This window comes from Notolabrus celidotus, chromosome 1 (genome assembly GCF_009762535.1).
Source record: "Notolabrus celidotus isolate fNotCel1 chromosome 1, fNotCel1.pri, whole genome shotgun sequence".
In the NCBI taxonomy this organism is placed as follows: Eukaryota; Metazoa; Chordata; class Actinopteri; order Labriformes; family Labridae; genus Notolabrus; species Notolabrus celidotus.
Genome location: NC_048272.1, coordinates 18899296 through 18917040, shown reverse-complemented (window position 1 = coordinate 18917040; position 17745 = coordinate 18899296). Strand labels below are relative to the sequence as shown.

General features: G+C 41.8%; 1 protein-coding gene and 1 long non-coding RNA gene across 6 annotated transcripts in view; one reads left to right on the top strand and one right to left on the bottom strand.

Annotated features, from left to right (window-relative positions):
- Positions 1 to 17745, bottom strand: part of LOC117810354 — a 160550-nt gene that overhangs the window by 98432 nt on the left and 44373 nt on the right. Inside the window, exons 4-5 of one of the 5 annotated variants that reach the window (XR_004630759.1) lie at positions 11714 to 11951; positions 4438 to 4520 (exon numbers count right to left, since the gene is read on the bottom strand). The exons of 1 other annotated variant lie outside the window; for it this stretch is intronic. This is a non-coding gene — a long non-coding RNA (uncharacterized LOC117810354). Of the gene's footprint in view, positions 1 to 1594; positions 3170 to 4437; positions 4521 to 11713; positions 11952 to 17745 lie in introns of those variants that run through there. 3 more of the 5 variants (XR_004630756.1, XR_004630760.1, XR_004630761.1) reach the window with 3 other exon arrangements.
- Positions 2933 to 17745, top strand: part of si:ch211-286o17.1 (hematopoietic progenitor cell antigen CD34) — a 27039-nt gene continuing 12226 nt past the window's right edge. The window contains exons 1-2 of the mRNA XM_034680097.1: positions 2933 to 3122; positions 17463 to 17570. Coding sequence (XP_034535988.1) covers positions 3038 to 3122; positions 17463 to 17570 — 193 coding nt within the window. The 5' untranslated portion in view covers positions 2933 to 3037. The remainder of the gene's footprint in view (positions 3123 to 17462; positions 17571 to 17745) is intronic.

Sequence of the window (17745 nt, the reverse complement as noted above, 5' to 3'; positions counted from 1 at the left end):
TTTTCACTGATGGTCTGGTTGTTTCTGTGTCTGTGTAGAGATGGTGAATCAAACCAGACTTGATCATAGCAACCTGAAAAACTCTTCTAAGTAACCAAACATGGAATAAATAAGCTTATGGTGAGAAAGAAAGGTGTAAGAAATGCACCATGAAAACAAAACTAGTAGGGTTTCTTTCCTTGTTTGGGTTAAAGTTTTGTTTTGAATTCTTACGTCAAGAAGCTGATTCACGAGGTCGAAAGTAGCACAAATACCTAACTAGCTAACAGTCTAATTAATGTTTTACTGGGGTGACTGCTGCCGTCCAGCTGTGGCTGCTGTGACGGACATGCTACTGAATCTTCTCTTGGGGTTTGCAGCAGAGCTCATCTTGAGGCTCAGCGAGGGGCCAATTGCCCACCTCAACGCCCTGCTGTTAGAGCCGAGTGCTTGATAGGGGTCTGGCCAAGGAGGAAGGGGGGTAACAGGGAGGAAATGGGGTGATGGGTGGGGGGCTTTGGGCAGGGAAGCTGGTGTCAAATTACACAACTGTTTCTTATGTATGTTAAAAAAAAAAAAAAAAAAAAGTTGCGGTGGAGTTTGTGTTCCTCCACTTGTTTTTTTTGCTTCTTCTTTTTGTTGTCTAAGAGGGTGGAGCTTCTTTTTTCTGTAACGAGTCATTTAGCATACCTTCACTACTGCTTCCAGATGTGTGATTCACAGACAGCACGAGAGCTGCTAGCAAAAGCAGCTCACAAAAGTGAAGCTACGATCCTCAAGTTGCAGAGAGGGGTTAAAGGGGGCTTTCGGGACCCTGTAGAACTGTGAAAGCTTTAAATGGATCCTGTGGTGTCTTCACTACTGGGGTGGCTGTTGTTGATTGATGGCCTGGCTGAGCGGTGGGGGCTTGGGGGTCACTGGAATGGATTAATAGCATTAGCATAACAGTGGGTCACACTTTTGTTTAGAGTAGGATATTCTGCAGTGCGGTCTATCTCAGTAAGCCTATTAAGGACCAAAGTGACACTGCCTATTGTCAGCTATCACCTTTTATTGTGCTGTGGATTACTGCTGCCTTCCAGACGGATCCACAGCTCAGGACAGAGTGAGCAGAGAGTAAATACTGAGCACTGATACGCTGCAGCTACACATTTTACACTCTTATATGCACTTACTCCAACACAGGTCATATAAACTTATAAATCGTGCAAAATACTTTAACTCTGACACTTCCTGTTTGATCAGCAACTGAAACATCGACAGATAGAGGAACTCCAAAAGAAAACCAGGTCCTATAGCAAGTTTAAAAAACACATTTCACAACGCTTTAGCAACTCTTTGAAAAGAGCAAATGTTAGCATTCAAAATATTATGAGCATTTGTAGTTAATACGTTAGATAGTCTCTCTTCTTTGCTAACATATTTAGAATCAAACCATATGAATGGAATTAAAGTGCAAGGATGTTCCCTGGGTTGATATAAGAAACTTTGAACACAACTTGTAAGCTTCTGTTTGACAATCATCAACATTTGCTTCCAACAGCCTCCTACTAGCATACGTACCATAAGCTAAAAAACACACCCTCTAATCTTAATTTTAATTTTGAGTTTATTTGATTAGGACAATGCACATTAATCAACATTTTAACAGTATGCCTCAATGTAAATATGCCGGAATTAACACAATAGCTAAATTTCACCCGTAGTCCAAAGGCAGGTACTTACATAACAACAAGATTTGAAATTACAGGATGTCACAAAACAGTTAACAGGTGACTACAGGAACTGACTTACAAACAGATTTTACATACTAAACATACACTTTTGTGACTTTATAAAAACAGGATGGAAGGTGAGGCCAAAGCCCCGGGAACGGGCATCAAATGAGGCAACTGATTATTCATGTGTTCATGACTGGTTTGTTTTTAACCAATGTTTAACTGTTTTTTTAAAAGGCTGAATTTGGTTTTACGTCTCGGTACATCACAGTCTCCTCTGGTTTGTGCTCTAGTATTAATCATATTGTGGGGTATTTTTTGATAAATGTAACCAATTATGGAGGGGCAAGCCCATTTAAAACTTTAAAACAAGACAGATGTCAGTACAGGTTTTAACATTTTCAATGTTTAAAATATTATACTTCCTGACTATCTTGCAATAATGGAAATGGAGGTTTCCTGTCTAAGATTTTGATGGTCTTCTTAAAGAGAGACTTGATGGGTTTTTAACATGCTGGCTTTTGTGTGTGACCATCTAGAGTTAGCCATAGTCTAACAGGTACAGTTGTTAAAGTTAGTTTACATTATAGATGTGTGTTTTTACGACCAGTTGTCTTTTTTGTAACTTTGAAAGATGATTTTTCAGACGTCCACACACTTTGAAACCTTCAACACTTCAATACTAATGTATGTTTTATAACAGCATCTATATCCTCTGTTATACAACAGATGGAATATTCCATTATTTATCATAAGACAAAAGCCAGCATTTAACAACCATGTTTTTTTTTACTCCTGATCAGTCTGGAGATTTGTCAGGCCTCCTCCCTCTTCTTGAAAACAGTGGAACAGCTTTATTCGTTTATCCACATATGACCTTTAAGTCCTCAACTGATGTTGGAGGAAAACGTCTGCTGAGTCCATGTGATGAATGAGGCCGCATGTTTAATTTATATGTATATACTGTAAATGTGAACATTGACAGGTATTCCAGGAATGCTGCTAACAGCCTTTTTTTGTTAAATACATCCCAACAAGAACCCATTTTCCTCCTTCCCTCCATCTGCTTCTTTTAGGAGGGTGGGGGCACATAGGAAGGGTTAAAGTAACCAGTGGAAGACGGGGTGTAGGGCAGGGCCTCAGTAAGGGAGGAGGCGAAGGAGGATAGGGGAGGGGGGGGCAGTATAAAAACTGACAGAACACAAGTGCTGCTTTATCCACCCTGTCCCGCTCTGGGTAAGAGGAAACCCTAAAGTGCTCCGGCTCAAGCAGCTTCACCCTTTTCTTTCCCACCTTCTTTTCACACACACCCGTCGGACGTGTGCGCACTCAGGACCAGAATGGCAACATCATCTGCACAGAGAACAGACGCGCTCTGCAAAATGCTGGCTTTAGCTGTGCTTCTCATCGCCCCACTCTTCAATGGTAAGTTGTTCAAAAGAGGGTCAACTTCTCGGGGATCGAATGGCCACCTAAAAGGAGGGAAAGAGAGGGCCGGGAGGGGTGGGGTTGGGGGGTGGAGGAGTGTTTGTTTGAATGGGCTTTGAGTTGAATCCAGGTTTTAACCCTACAACCCTTTTACTCTCTGGAATGCACAGATACTATCTTCTTATTTAAGACAAATCTAAAACATGTGAGGCTTCAACTCTTCTTTCTTTTGTTTGAGCTTTTCCTCTGAAGATGCAGACAGGAAATATTACTTTGGCATATACTTAGCAAACAAAGGGATCTCTCCAGAGTGTACAGTTGAGTAATGATAGAAAGGACAGGAAGTATTGATAGATGACTTGAAGTTGAGATTTTTGTCCTGTTTTGTGACTTTATCACACCTCCAATATATATTTTCTTCATTTTTTACGCTGCACAGAAGTTAAGCATATTTCAACCTCTCACTCCAGCTATGTTTGTTATTGACCTGATTCCCACGTCTTCAAGGACATTGAGAGATGTGCGTATTTATATTTAGCTTGTTGTAATGCGAGGCGCGTTTAAGTGTGCGTGAGGAGAGGGTGTGTGGTAAATGTAGTCGTGCTGATACGGAGGGAGCTTTAGTGAGGCTTTAGGGACGGCTGATGATGTTAAACTCTGTAAGACAAACATGTGGGTGGCTCACATGGCTGAGCTTTAAAAAACAAATAAACAATCTTTTATCTGGAGTAGAACAATCTCATCTTTTGTCCGTATTAAACCAATCAGGCGTTAGCACATCTTCAATTCATTATCTCATCATTCAACCACCAGGGTGTGGCCAATCCATCTCAGGTTGTTTCTGATTGTGTTGCCAAATTTTGCACAATGCAGCCTTGGCAAGGCATCAAGAAATATTATTCACTTTTTCCTCTCAGCCTTTTTCCTTATAAAACAAAAATTAGGGTCCCGCTTCTGAACCTAGTCCAAGCCTATTCTGAACTTTCTCCACTTTCTTTTGAGTCTAGGATAGAGATGTACTTAAAAAAAACAGGATCAAATAGGGCAATGAATATTTTTATGGTTCCTTTGCAAATGTGACATTTAAGATGAGGCTCAGTCTGAACGAGTGATCACAAATTAATCCAGTTTTATGTCATTGGTGGAAAATGAAAAAGCATGAGTGAAACTTTTTTAGTTGGATGAGCCGAGCTAAATGAAAAACAAACAAAAAAGGAAAATGTTTAAGATGTCTGAAAATGGAGCGGAAGATGAACGACATCATCCTCGTTTGCCTCAGTTGTGGCTGGAAATGAATCACACACCACATTGCTTAATTCAAACCGTATGTCTTGTTCATATAGAAAGCTTATAGAAATGAGATCATCAGAAGAGAGAGAGGCAGCTGCATGTGCTCTGTAAAAAAAAAAAGAAACACATCATGAATGAGAGGCAGCAAAACTTTTACTTTGCTTCCCAGGGAGAGAAAAATCAAGCTCTTCATGTGCTCTGTAGTTTTTATCCTCTCTGAAAATCACAGGCTGCCAACGCGAAACAACTCAAAACATGTGACAAGCTGCAGTTGTGCCAAATGTGCATGCCCAAAAAGATAAAAAAGCATCAGAGCAGATATCATGCTGATGGAAAACAGAACAAAAGACAAGATAGGCCCTGAAAGTTGAATTCAAAAACAAGATTAAACATTTCCTGAGTCCGTCAGAAACCCCCCTCGCTGAATTATCTTGTCATCCCTGAAGTTGGCAGCCTTGCAGAGTTATGTAAGCAAGAGAAAGATGGGCTAACTGTACAACTTTACTGTGATGAGGTCAGAGCGGATTCACAGATGTTAGCGAGCGTAACGGTTACTTTGACAACCTGGAGGGGGGCCGTGGTCGCAGATGCTGAACAGAAGATGATCAGAAAACACCGGGGGGAAACCCTGCAGGGCGTGTGTAGACTTTTTTGGGGAGTAGACAAAGCGCAGCACAGAGACTTTAAGATGAGTAGATTTTCTTTCAAACATCTGAAAAATGTACTTAAGAATTTTCCCTAATACAGTTGAAGCTCCGGCTGCGCTGTGAAGTGGTTTTAGGAGGCTCTATATTTAAGAAACAAACCCTGCCCAACCTCGCTGCCAACCCTGCAGCATGTAATTATGTAAATCATTGTTTGTGTAGAGCCTATTGAAGTAACAGATGCGGCACAGTAACACGGATGTCAACAACAGAGGGCTTGTTTCTAGTACCAAGAAAGTAAGGAAGGCAAACCCCAAAGACAAGTGTGCCAGCGGTGGAACGAAGACATCTGGACACACACACAAACACACACACACACGTAAAATCTTCATTCCCTCTGCTTCATGTTTTTATCCTCTCTAATGTAACTGCGGCTGCTTTTCCACTTAGCTCCCAAACAGAGTCTTCTTTGAACCTCTTCCTGCCTCCACACTTGAAACTCTGTTTACTGTGTGCGTGCTCTTGTACAATGAGCGCTGACATGTTAAAGCCAAACAAGCCGCTCTATCAAACAACCAGGAGGTGCCACTATCTCCCTTGATCTACAGATTACACCCATGAGAAGGGAAGGAAAGGGGAAGTTGAGTCTCTGATTGCTGGAGTGGGAGGAGGGAGCCGGATCTTTTGCTCTTCATTGAGAACAACTCAGTCAGATAGACTGATGTTCTGAGGCACGATCAATATGGACACACAGATTCACTCAAAGCTCCTCTGATGCAATTTGTACTAGTTATCATACAGACTGCTGAGGGCTCTATACAAACTACTAAAGCAAACAAGACCATCAGTGATAAGACTCTAAGATAAGGTTTTCTAAGTTGTAGTAACTAATGCATGAATCCTTCACCACAGGGTAGGTGTAAGGTAGAATGACACCTATCCTTGTATTGCTTAAACAGCCTTTATTTACATTCCTCATTGCAAAGATTAACAGAGGTGATACATTTGTCAGGATGAGAGTTTTGTCGAAGGGGGGCAGCAAAATCGACGCTAGTGATGACCCAAAGCCATTTGTTTTTTGTTTTGTTAATACAGATATTTAAATTCTGACTTACAGACTAGTCTAAAGTTGAGAAAACACTCTGAACACACTCAAAACTGAGCATGATTTATTCAGCACGGCTAAAAATGGGACACAAAGTCTGTGGGTAAACTGTTTTGCATTGGCTTGCCGAGTGTGTCTAGGGTAAGCAGAGCTAGCACCACCAGTTTTTGGCCATCCTTGCAGGTCAACGTCCACATGCCTGTGCTGGTTCGACATCACTCCTGTTGAGTGATTATATCCCAGTTTAACCAGACAACTTTATTTTCATTTTCTAAACCAATATACAAACAAACTGCACTGCGTTACGAGATGCTATCTGTCAACAGTGCTTGTTTACATCCAGGTAGTAGAGAATTACTACTAATAGCAGAGGCAATTAACCGTAGCTACAATCCAGCAAGTGGAGGTGGCTGTGTTGCTGTTAGACACAACATATCGCCTACATGTCAGGCCTACAATGATACAAATATGAATAATTTGCTTAACCAACAATTATTTCTCAAGCTAAACAGTGAGTGTCTTCATGTTTGGTGTAAAATCCCAAATTAAAAAGCTCCACCTTATATGTTATGTGTACGAAACATTGAGTATATATGGAACAAGCAAAAATGCTCATACTTTTTGGGGCAGCGTAACATACGAAAGTCCCAAAAAGAAGAACAATTAAAGCCGAAAGCGGCGATGAACGGGCCCTCGCACACCCGCGGCCGCCGCCTACGCGAGCCACCGCCACATGTAAACTGCCGCCTGATATTTGCCACTGCGTGATGCGAAAGCAAGATCTGAGAGTATTTGCAGCCTCAGGTGGTGCAAATGTTCCAAGTTTTTGGCAGATTGCCAAGAAAACCTCCAAACTTGACAGTGTGCCACGTTTACAATTTTAGTCTGAACAGAATTCCTTTTATCATTTTCACATTTTCACATTGAAATCTGTATGTGCGTTGATGCACTGCCTGAAAGTCAGCATTGCCTGGTCTGGCCACTTCCTGATGATTTTTGGAGATTTGGGCATTTGAAAGTCTTAAAAAAACAATTTTTTTGGTTTATGTTGAGACTTTTGCTTTAATTTGACTCATCAGAACAGATTTTTGCTGCTGGATCTCCTTCCTTGCATATTTAAATGAGTTCTGCAGGGCTGGTTTCTCCTTTGCATCTTGATGCCCCGCCTCAACACATGCCACGCCCACAATTTTTGTCTGACCAGAATTCCTTTAACACTAATTTAATCGTCAATATGTCTGCTATAGAATGTGCCTTGTTTGGACTGAATCGGAGAAAAACTCTAGGAGTAGCTCTCAAAAGTATGCACCCTTATTTTGGCGCCGTTTTTCACATTCAAAGCTGTATGTGCGTTTGATGCCACGCCTCAACGCATGCCACGCCCACAATTTTTGTCTGATCAAAATTTCTTCTGATAATTTCTTCTCATCAAGGTGTCTATTATAGGTTGCCCTTGGTTTGGACTGAATCTGAGAAAAGCTCAGAGGTAGGGGGCGCTACTGAGATTTTTTTTAGCCAGACCCATAAATTAGTAAAATTTCCACCAGACCCGATGAGTGTGCAAAAATATCCGCGCTTTCATTCACGTTCAGGGGTCCAAAACTGCAATCTCCTATAATATGAAACCCTTAGGGTTACAATAGGGCCTTCGCCACCATCGGTGCTCGGGCCCTAATTATGGAAGGCAAGGTTGACAAACCTAAAAACTAGAAGCCACTGCAGAGAGATTTCATGCATTATTTTGACCCTGCCTTTTCAATTAGAAAATCCACTTTTAGTGAAACGCAGGAGGGTTGGAGGAGAGGACGAGGTGTGTCATTGGATCAAATCTCCAACCAAGTTCTACCAGAGTGATGTTAGAAAGAGTCTAAAGAGGTAGTTTGACATTGCAAATGTGAGGTTCAGCCTGATACGAAAGTCCCGCCATGCTTCAACTTAACAACCAAATAAGGCAACAAAGAGACTCCCTTTTATTATGCATTGTGTCCATTTACATAAGAGACAAAGGGAAATTGACTCTGAGTTGTCACCTTTATCCCCTCGTTCACTTAATTGACACCTCAAGCAAACTTTGTGACTGACAACACAACGATGTAAAAAGTACTGTAAATGTGAAAAAGTAGTTCTCTCTAGCTCTACATCTTTATAATAATCTTATCTTAATATGGAAACAGCATCTTTTGATAAAGCACAACAGTTGTTAAAGAGAATTTAGACAATACAGCACCTCTGGATGTGTGTGCTAGAAATGTCTTTGGTAGATTTGTAAAAGATATAGAGGAACTCAAATCCTCCCTGGACTAAATCAATGTTGATCCTGTGAGCTATTGCTTCACTCTGCAACAAGATCCCTCTTACAGTCTACCTGCACACACTCAAACCAGACAGGCTCATTCAAGGTAATGCACAAGGCACTGAAACTGTAATGGTTAACTGGGAGCATGTGTCTGTGTGTGTCGAGAGGGGGTGATATAATGTTCCCAATTGGAAGCAGATGCCATGTTTCCTGATTGTGCTCCTCCAGGAACAGGCATCATGCGTTCGATAAGGAGCTGCAGACACCCGGGGGGTGGGGTGGGGTTGGGTGCGCGCTGCAGTCGAGCAGCAGTGGGTGAAGTAAGTGCTGCCTGCCTGATTGAAACCATGAGATCCAGTTGCCTTTCTGCCAAGAGAGAAGAATGGGCCAGGCTCTGCTATTAATCGCTGTGACAGGAACGACAGGGGAGGGGGGCGGCGCGGGGGGGTCAAGATAGTGAGGTCAGCAGTGTGTTGTTTCAGAGAGGGTAGAGTTGCAGAGCATGTTTAACCCTAAGGGACTAAAAGCTCCAATGTCACATTCTTCTGCACGCTCTCAACCCTTACCATCAGATTCTTTAAGAGTTAAAGCAGGATATTGAATCACGAAAACACACTTAAAGAATGAAGACTAGAATAACACAGAGGACTGTCTAGAGAGCTGGAAAGAGGCAACACATCCTTTTTTGACTTTATATTGAACTACAGAGAGTCTAATTAACTTCTGGGGTTATGTTCAAAAGGATAATGAATCCATCTGCAACCATTTATCTCTCTCATTAAACACATTTGGAGAAAAAAGTAGAACAATTATGGAAGGCAAGGTTGACAAGCCACTGCAGAGTGATTTCATGCATTATTTTGACCCTGCCTTTTCAATTAGAAGATCCACATTTAGTGAAACGCAGGAGGGTTGGAGTGGAGGAGCAAGTGGAGCAAATATGAGGTCCAGCCTGAGGCAGCAGAGGAAAGGAAAGAAAATTGCACTTGAAGGAAGTTTTATCACATTTTTCTTGCATTTTTTGTTCAGAAAGGTTAAACTAAGTGTTCCTAAATATAAAAGATGCTTGAGTTAGAATTATGAAGCCCCAAACAATCTAAAAACAGCACTTTTTGGTAACTGATTTATATGCTTGTTGACCTAATGATGAGGCACCATGGGAATCCCAGAGTAGAGGGACTCTCATTCCAGGCGGTCCAAGCTGTACCTTCCCACAGTCCCTACTTTCTCAACACTGCAAGCTACCCATGTATTCTGCAGACAGAGACATGAGGAATATTGTAGGACATTCAGGGTATAAAAAAAGGGGGTGATATATCTAGAGTGTTTATAGAAAATGTCTTTGCTGGGCAGACTGCACACACTCAGTCAATGTAGTTAAAACATGTCAAATCAGCACTAGAGGACAGGGTTTGGGAACTTATCAAAGCTGCGACTTAAATGAGTGAGTTAAAAGGTCAGACTTGATCTTAATAATAGGACTGTGTAGTATGGTCGCTGTTTCTCCCAGCATGTAGCAAGAATGGTGCTCATAGAACCTCAATCATCGTGACTTTAACACGGTGGTCCAATAACCTGAGCAGACCATTATCACCTCACCATGCCCCATTACACAGCACAGGGCTTCCCTTAACCAAAGCAGGGAGAGAACGGGGGGCCCAGGAGGTAAGAGGTACAGTTTTTAGGGTGCGACCACCTTAAACATGTGGCTCAGGACTTTTCTGTAAGACTGACTGGACTTCTAAAGACAAACCATTTACAATACTCATGCTGTGGCCATTTTTCTTTGATTTCAAGCAGAGGATGGGGATCTCGAATGCTCTCTAAATGTCCTGAGTCTCAGGTTTTTGAATTGAATTAGAGGGAGATTATCAGTCAAACTTTCATTTTACTGGGGCGCTGGTGACCTAGCAGTCTGAGCGCCTCACATACTGAGGCTATTCAGAGGTCGCCTGTTAAACTACCATTTGCTGCCCACTCTCTACTCCCCACATTTCCTGCATCTCTTCAGCTGTCCTATCCATAATGGCAAAAAGCCCCAAAAACATATATATTTTTAAACTAATTTTACTTCTTCAGATTTTATCAGTCTGCTGATTGCAACCATTAAATTGTAAAAATCCTGAGCACCGTGTCGCCATATTTTAAGTTAAAAAAAACCTTTTCAAAATTGTAGCTAATAAGCTTACATGATACAACCAAGTGGAACCTCTAGTGTTCAAAAATGAAGTCAATGCAGAAGGTCTGAGCATTAAAACCTAAATTTGCATATTTAGGGTAAGTTTACTGACAGGTGGGTGGTTTGTAGCCGTTTGCCTCAGCTCCACCTCTTTGTCTGTAGTTCAGCTGATTGATTAGTTGAGTCAGCATTTCCAACATGGTGACCACCATTGTTGGGCCTCCTCAGAAACCAATGGTGACGTCACTGAGACAGCGTACATGTTTACAATTCCACAATTCTGCACAAAGTACCAAATTCCTATATTCATGGCTAGTGATGAAAACTAGCTAACATTTTGTTTTTATATTCAACAACTTTCTAGCTTGTACTCCAGCCAACAAACGTACTTTACGGAGGCAAGGACTCCATTCCTATCATATTGCATAATGCTAATATTAGCTAGGTTTAAAGCTCTTGAGAGGCATAAACTGCTGTGATCAAGAAATATAAAGAAAATACTAATGGTTGTGTTATCTCTAAATATGGACTGAGGTCTGTGGATTTCCCACCTCAACTGTCTGTTTATTTGACCACGTTGTTTGATCCCCTTAATTTCTACAATTTGATCTCTTGAAACAAAGTAGTGCACTATTGTTACAGCATTAAGTTTAATAAAATGGTTACCTTGTAAAATATGGTGACTCAGAAGTACTCAGCAAAACATGTCCAATATTTTAAAATGAATTGCAGTAGTGTTTGCATTAAGAAGCCGAGTTGCACGTCATCTTAAATTTGAAGTAAAAAAGGAGCTTTACGTTAGTATTTCTGTTTCTCAGAAGAACTGAGTTTTAAGCAGAAGTTTTAAGCCTGTGGTCATTGTGAGAAAGCCACAAGAATGAATGCAAAATCATGCAAAGAAGACGCGCTGCTCTCGCATGTTTAGCATTACAGCCTTAACAGATTGAAAGCAGGCAAAGCCCTCTAACACCCCGTCACAGGAAGTAGCAGTTGCAATATGGCCCTCGTAAAGCATGTTTCTGTACATTACACTATACAGTGTGGGAGGTGTGAAGGCTGAAGGCTACATCTCACCTCAATGGATGCCTGGGATTAGCCGTGCGTGACTGGGACGGGGTGAGTAGACGGGGAGGGTTGGGAGGGGAGAGGGCGTGGGGCTGCAGGCTTGTCTTCCTCCAAAGCCTGCCACATTCCTCCATCCGGAGTCCCAAGAGATGGGGGGTGTGGGGGCAGAGCATTTCCAGACCGCAGCCATCACTCAGGGAAATATGGTGGGAAAATCTTCAAGAGAGCAGTGAAGTCGAGGCCAAGGCTGTGCAACATATGGAGTCAGGGTTGGTTAAGTTTGTAATGTTTGTGCAATGATAGCAGGACACACCGATGATGACTGACTTCTTGGCTTCTTTTTGACGTGACACAAAGAGAAAGAATGAATGACAAGTCTGTGTGGGTTAGAGGGAGGAGGGGGGGGGGGGGGGGGGGGGGATTGTCAACATCTCTGATATACAGCATGAACCACAAAATGTTTCAGTGAAGCAAGTGAATGATAACCCTTAGCTGTGGCTCGTGCTAAATGAATGAGTGGAGGTTAGAGGGCAGTGAGGTGGTGATGGGTAACGAGGTCAGGAAGTATGCTGACCTCACGATGGGAGAAAGCAGCAGCAAACTAGAGACTTCTTTATTTTGATGTTGGATAATCAAACCAATAAAAAAAATACCAAAATAAAGAGGGTTCAGTTTACAAATAACAACACTGCTAGCTTAAATGGTATGTTTGTTAGCTAGCAATAGTCAGCCATCTGTGCTTTAGCATCACACATTGGAAGGATGTAATATTTGAAAGTTTTGGAGGAAGGATAATGAAAACCAACAGAAACATGAGACTAAAGCAGGTTCAAGTTGATCTTTAGAAGACACAGGATGTGGATAGAAGCAACCAGATGGCATTGGCATTCATGTTATGTTGTTTCTAGGTTTTCAAATTATTTTTAGGTTAGGATTTCTTTAGTGTACCAATCCAGGTCATGAAAAATGATAGCCACGTACAAATTAGCTTTAGCTGTTCTGAAATAAGGGCATATACTGTATACAGGGCATAAAATTAACACCCGCCAAGCGCCAATGGTGGTTAAAAAATTTGTTTGGTGTGTAAAACAAAAACACACATGCCAGTGGCCAATGAAAAATTTTGTATTGTATGTGAGGTTTTGTTTTCATAATTTCGCCCATTTCTGCCGACTGTCAGGCTATTTTGACCCTCACGGCGTGCTGTTGTGATTTGGTACGTGGGGAACGGTGAGACGTCAGCTACTCGAGTTCTATTCATTCCCTTTGCTTGAAGAAGCACGGCAGGAAGAGCGTTTCGAGCAAGATGTGGTGACATTCCTGGCGTGAAGCCACCATGAACAAAAAGGATAAACAAAGAGGCAGGAGACGATCAAGAAGAGGAACAGACAGCTAAACAGAGTAATGTCACTATACGACGTTTCAAAGGAAACTGAAAAATTCATGAGGCTGTTACTATTTTAAATCAAATAAGGCTGGATTTTTTTATTTGGCCGGTGAAAAATATTTTTGGAAGTCACTAGCCAATGGCAGATTAGGTAGAAAGTTAATTTTACACCCTGACTGTATATATAACTGGTATTGGACAGGTTTTGAGAAATAGTGGCATCTTCACACCCAAATGTGTTTGCTGAAAGTGGTATTAGAACATCTCCTGCTCCAGGCCTTGAAAAAAAAGAAAGAGAATTTGCTTGAAAGGAATAATAACCAGACTTTGGGTCTACAACAAAAACAAAACAATAAAAAGCAGTCACTCGGATCTGCTGTTTCTGTAAATGTTGGTCATAAGAGGCAATTATACGCAGAGGTTTCTGTCCCGCAGGGCTCTGGTCTGTCAGGAGAGTTTGTTTGTGTGTGCTGAGTGATGGATGGTCAGAGCTGGATGGAGTTTACTGGTTTTGTTGGCAGCACTGCAGAAAAACAGGCTGATCTTATTGTGTATGGAGAGTAACAGATGGTCTTGACTTCAGAAACTGTAGCAGCCCAGTTTTACAAGTGTGCCTGTGGTGACGTGACATCATTAGCACAAGACTAAAAATCTGTTGCCTTTTACTTTATCCTTCAGACTCCAACATGTCCTGTATAAACAGGGAAAGAGTGTTAAAATGGTGCCAATCCCACTGTGGTTCCTTCAATTGGGAAGGAAATGGGAATCAATATCCTGTCTTTACCACAGTGTGTCCATAATATCCCATCAGAGACAGCAGAAAACCCCAAACTGTAACTAAAAACTAAACATACCCATCCGCCACAGCATCCATCATCTTTCTTTTTCATCGCCACTGACAGGGTGTGACCCCAAAGTCTACAGCAAATCACCTGGCGACACGTAGTGATCACAGAGCTGAAACAACACATTTCAGCCACACACTCCCGTGTGTCACATTCATCTGACAAACCTGATTTATGCCCGACTGTCCGACCCAATTCAAACCTCATCCTTTTTGGTAAAATAAACAGACGGGCCACCCAGAGACGGCTGAAGGATGGCAGCTGGAGGCTCCTCCAGGCGGTAGACCACAGGGTCTAATGGACAACCTTAACAAGGTTATGGAGTCCTTGACCTGTTGCCAGTCAACACCCACCCTAATGCTCCTAATAGTAAACTCAAGACGCCATGAGGCACTAAATAAGGCAACACTCTGTCTCCGTAGTGAAACTTGAGCATGTCTGTGAGGTAGCTGCCATGTCCGTTATTGTAGGTTTCACTATAAAAAAAATGTTATAGTTTGAACCTGTAACAAAGTGTAGGTTTTCTCTCCCTACGTGACAGACAGCTGCAATAGACAGTTGCTAACACAACTAAAAGACCTCCTCGGAGATTACTGCCCCATCTGCTCTCACGGCACACACAGTGTTTACTCTGTTCTTGTGGCACCTGTCTGTCACAATGATTTACCAGAGGAAGTCTGTGGACATGTGTCTCTGTGGCACTTCTGTGTGATTATATGCGCCTCATGTGTGAAAACCCCGACAGTGGCTGTAGACAGTGAAACAACTGAGAGGAGACAACACTGGCCTCATGTCAGTTCTAATCTTTTGGCCCGAACGTTAGTTTGGAGTGCCCTTGTCTTGGAAGTGACCCCAAGAAAGTAGCTACAAGAAGAATCCACTTAAAGTTTTTTGTTTTTTTTCAAACTGTGAACTTCACACCAAACCCAGGCCAGTCCTGTATTTTACCCATAACACTCATGTTTGTTAGAGTTTGTTAAAGGTCATTACTACTATTTTCTCTGTGTTACAACAAGAAAAATGTGTTTCAGCTCAAGTCCTCTTGACTTTTGAATGAAATCATCAACTTTGAAACCCCCAAAGAAAAGGGTTTCCACCACAGTCTGTATAAAACATGGACGTAATGGCTATGATGTCACCCATTGGTTTCTGAAGAGGCCTTTTGAAACCCTATGATGGTGGTCGCCATATTGGAAATGCTGTCTCAACATGAACCTAGAAACAGGCGAAGAGTTGGAGCTGAGGCAGGACTTTAACCTCCTAGTCAACAGCTAGACACACCCATCTGTTGGATAACTCAGCCATGAGAGTCTGAATTTGTCCTATTAAGGCAAATTTAAGTGTAACTCCTTGCCTTTAATATCATCTAAAAGGATGGGTTACAAAAAATTCCAGCCCTGGCTTTAAACAGGATTATTTCTGCTAAGTTGGCATTTCAACACAGGATCTAATGAGGTTTCCTTTGCATCTGCAGTCAACCTCAAGGGGAGACTTCAGGGACTGCAGTTTTATGTACTTCCACTTCATTTTTCGACACCAGAGGTCTCCACTTGGTCACTTTATGCACGTTTTATCGTAAAAACTGAATTATCCCTCATTGATAGTCATCCACACAAAGGTCTGTTGACGTTATCAGAATTCCCCTGAAATTCATGCTGAAGCAACAGTTGTCTTTCCCTTTACTGATAAGAAACACTTAGTCACTTCACAAGCACTGTGGGTAATTTCTTACACCACTCTGTTTTCAGGAAAAATCTAATTTGTAGGGCTACATTGCTACTAAAACAAAAGTTCATCACAAGAGCTTTGATTACATGATTAGTTCACATAAGTTTAACAAAGTGCAGCTCTGATAGACAGTAAAAATGATTCATATTTTTCAAGCAGCCGTCTCGCCGTTTGAACACACCCATCATTTGCAGTAAATGCTAAAAACAAATAATAGTTTCCTCCACATAATTCAAGTTCATGTGTTTCAGTCACATATCAGTAAACCAAAGATAAAGCCAGTGGTTGAATTCAACCTAATGTGAACAAAGGCAAGAGTAGCAGGAAAATGTGGGTCAACAGGGGGCAGCATACTGCATCAGCAACCTGAAATCAATCAAACTCAATCTGGCAGCATCTGAGGAGAGGCAGAGCAAGGAGTAATGAGATCTGCAGGAGGAAGGCATTATGGGAATGCTTTCAGAGTGAGGTAATTCTGTTGTTGTGAGATAGAAAGAGGGGAACCTGGGTAAAAGGGAGGCATGCTGGGTATTCTGGCTTGACTTCTAGATATTAACCTCATAATCTGACCGGAGTAAATCAGAGACCACAGGGTGTGGTGGCATTTCCTGCACAGAGAATAAAACGTGCTCTGGATGATATCCAGGCTATTAAAACATTAGAGGTGAAGTTATTCACAGCTGACCAGGCGAGAAATATCCCAAACAAGCTTTGAGTCAGTGTCAAGGACTGCTGCCTGAAAGTCATACGACTCTTGGAAATGGAAAGTAGTGTCATAGTTTGTTGAGTTATTTAAAAATTCGGAAATGTGATATTTTCAGTGGCATCATTATCTGGCACTGACACAGCAGCACTTTGAATCAGGCCATTTTCCTCTTTTACAGGGACAACGGAGACTCATTCCACTCTTACTCTGAAGCTCTTTTTGTGTACCTCATGGGTGGTGTTCCTGAAGTGAGTCACTGTGACCGCAGGAATGTTCTTTTGCTACCTCAGAGTGAGAAAATTGCACTTCAAAGTACTTCATGATGTGCTCCACACATCTGAGAGCATCAGTTATCTGCTGCAATAAGATCCATCACCTCATCTTTCTCTTGGGGCATAAAGTAAACTGACGGTGGGCTTTCTCACCCTGCATGACTTCATACATGAGGAGGATAATGGAGGTTTGCACAGTGCATGATGTACTCTGCAGATCATCCAAGCTGTGAGAGAGTACCTCACATTAAAACTTTATTAAATTACGCCTGCAGGACAATCATCAGAAGATCACTCATAATTCTTGAGTGGAGCTTTCCAAAAAAAACAGTTAGTTTGATGCACAATATAAAAATGGGGGAGAAGCTCACAGAGAATCACAAAAGGGCATTAAATCATAGACAGAACTCAGATTTGGTCAACAGGTTACTGCAGCGTTTGGCTTCATTTTTAAAAGTTTTTGGCATAACTCTGTTATATTGCGACGACATGTTTATTACATAAGTTGACAGATTTCCCTGTGAAGCTCATAGCATTCATCCCAGTGGGAGCGAACACGAGGTCAGAGCTTTGGTCTGCCGGGATTAGTCCTCGTCTTGTACTGAGGGACGGTTTATTTGCTCAGACTGAGCAGAGGAATGAGTCCACCAATGGGTTTCATTGATGGCTCATCTGCTAAGAAATGGTGTATTTAAGGTCACATTAACTTGTAGCGTTTCATTGCTCTTCAAATTCCCACTTTGAATAATGCAAACTTCTGTCGAGCTTTGTGAAAGTCTCAACCAGAGTTACATGACTTCTCTTTCTGATTTTCCGGCAGGAGTCGTGACACAGGAGGATGAAGTCGTCACGGGTACAACACCAGCTGTGGTAGCAGAAGAAATGCACGTACGAGGAGACATGATTCCAATGACAACTCCAACCCCTGGTATGTGAAACTCACCAACATTATCACTCATACAGTATATCCCCCCTAAAAAACAAGGTTCCTTTAGAAACATTTTGTAGATTTGCTTTGTTATAATCAGCCTGAATGAATGGCTCTCTGATTGATGAAAGACGCACAGTACTGCTTTTACAACCTGGTTAAAAAGTACCTTACC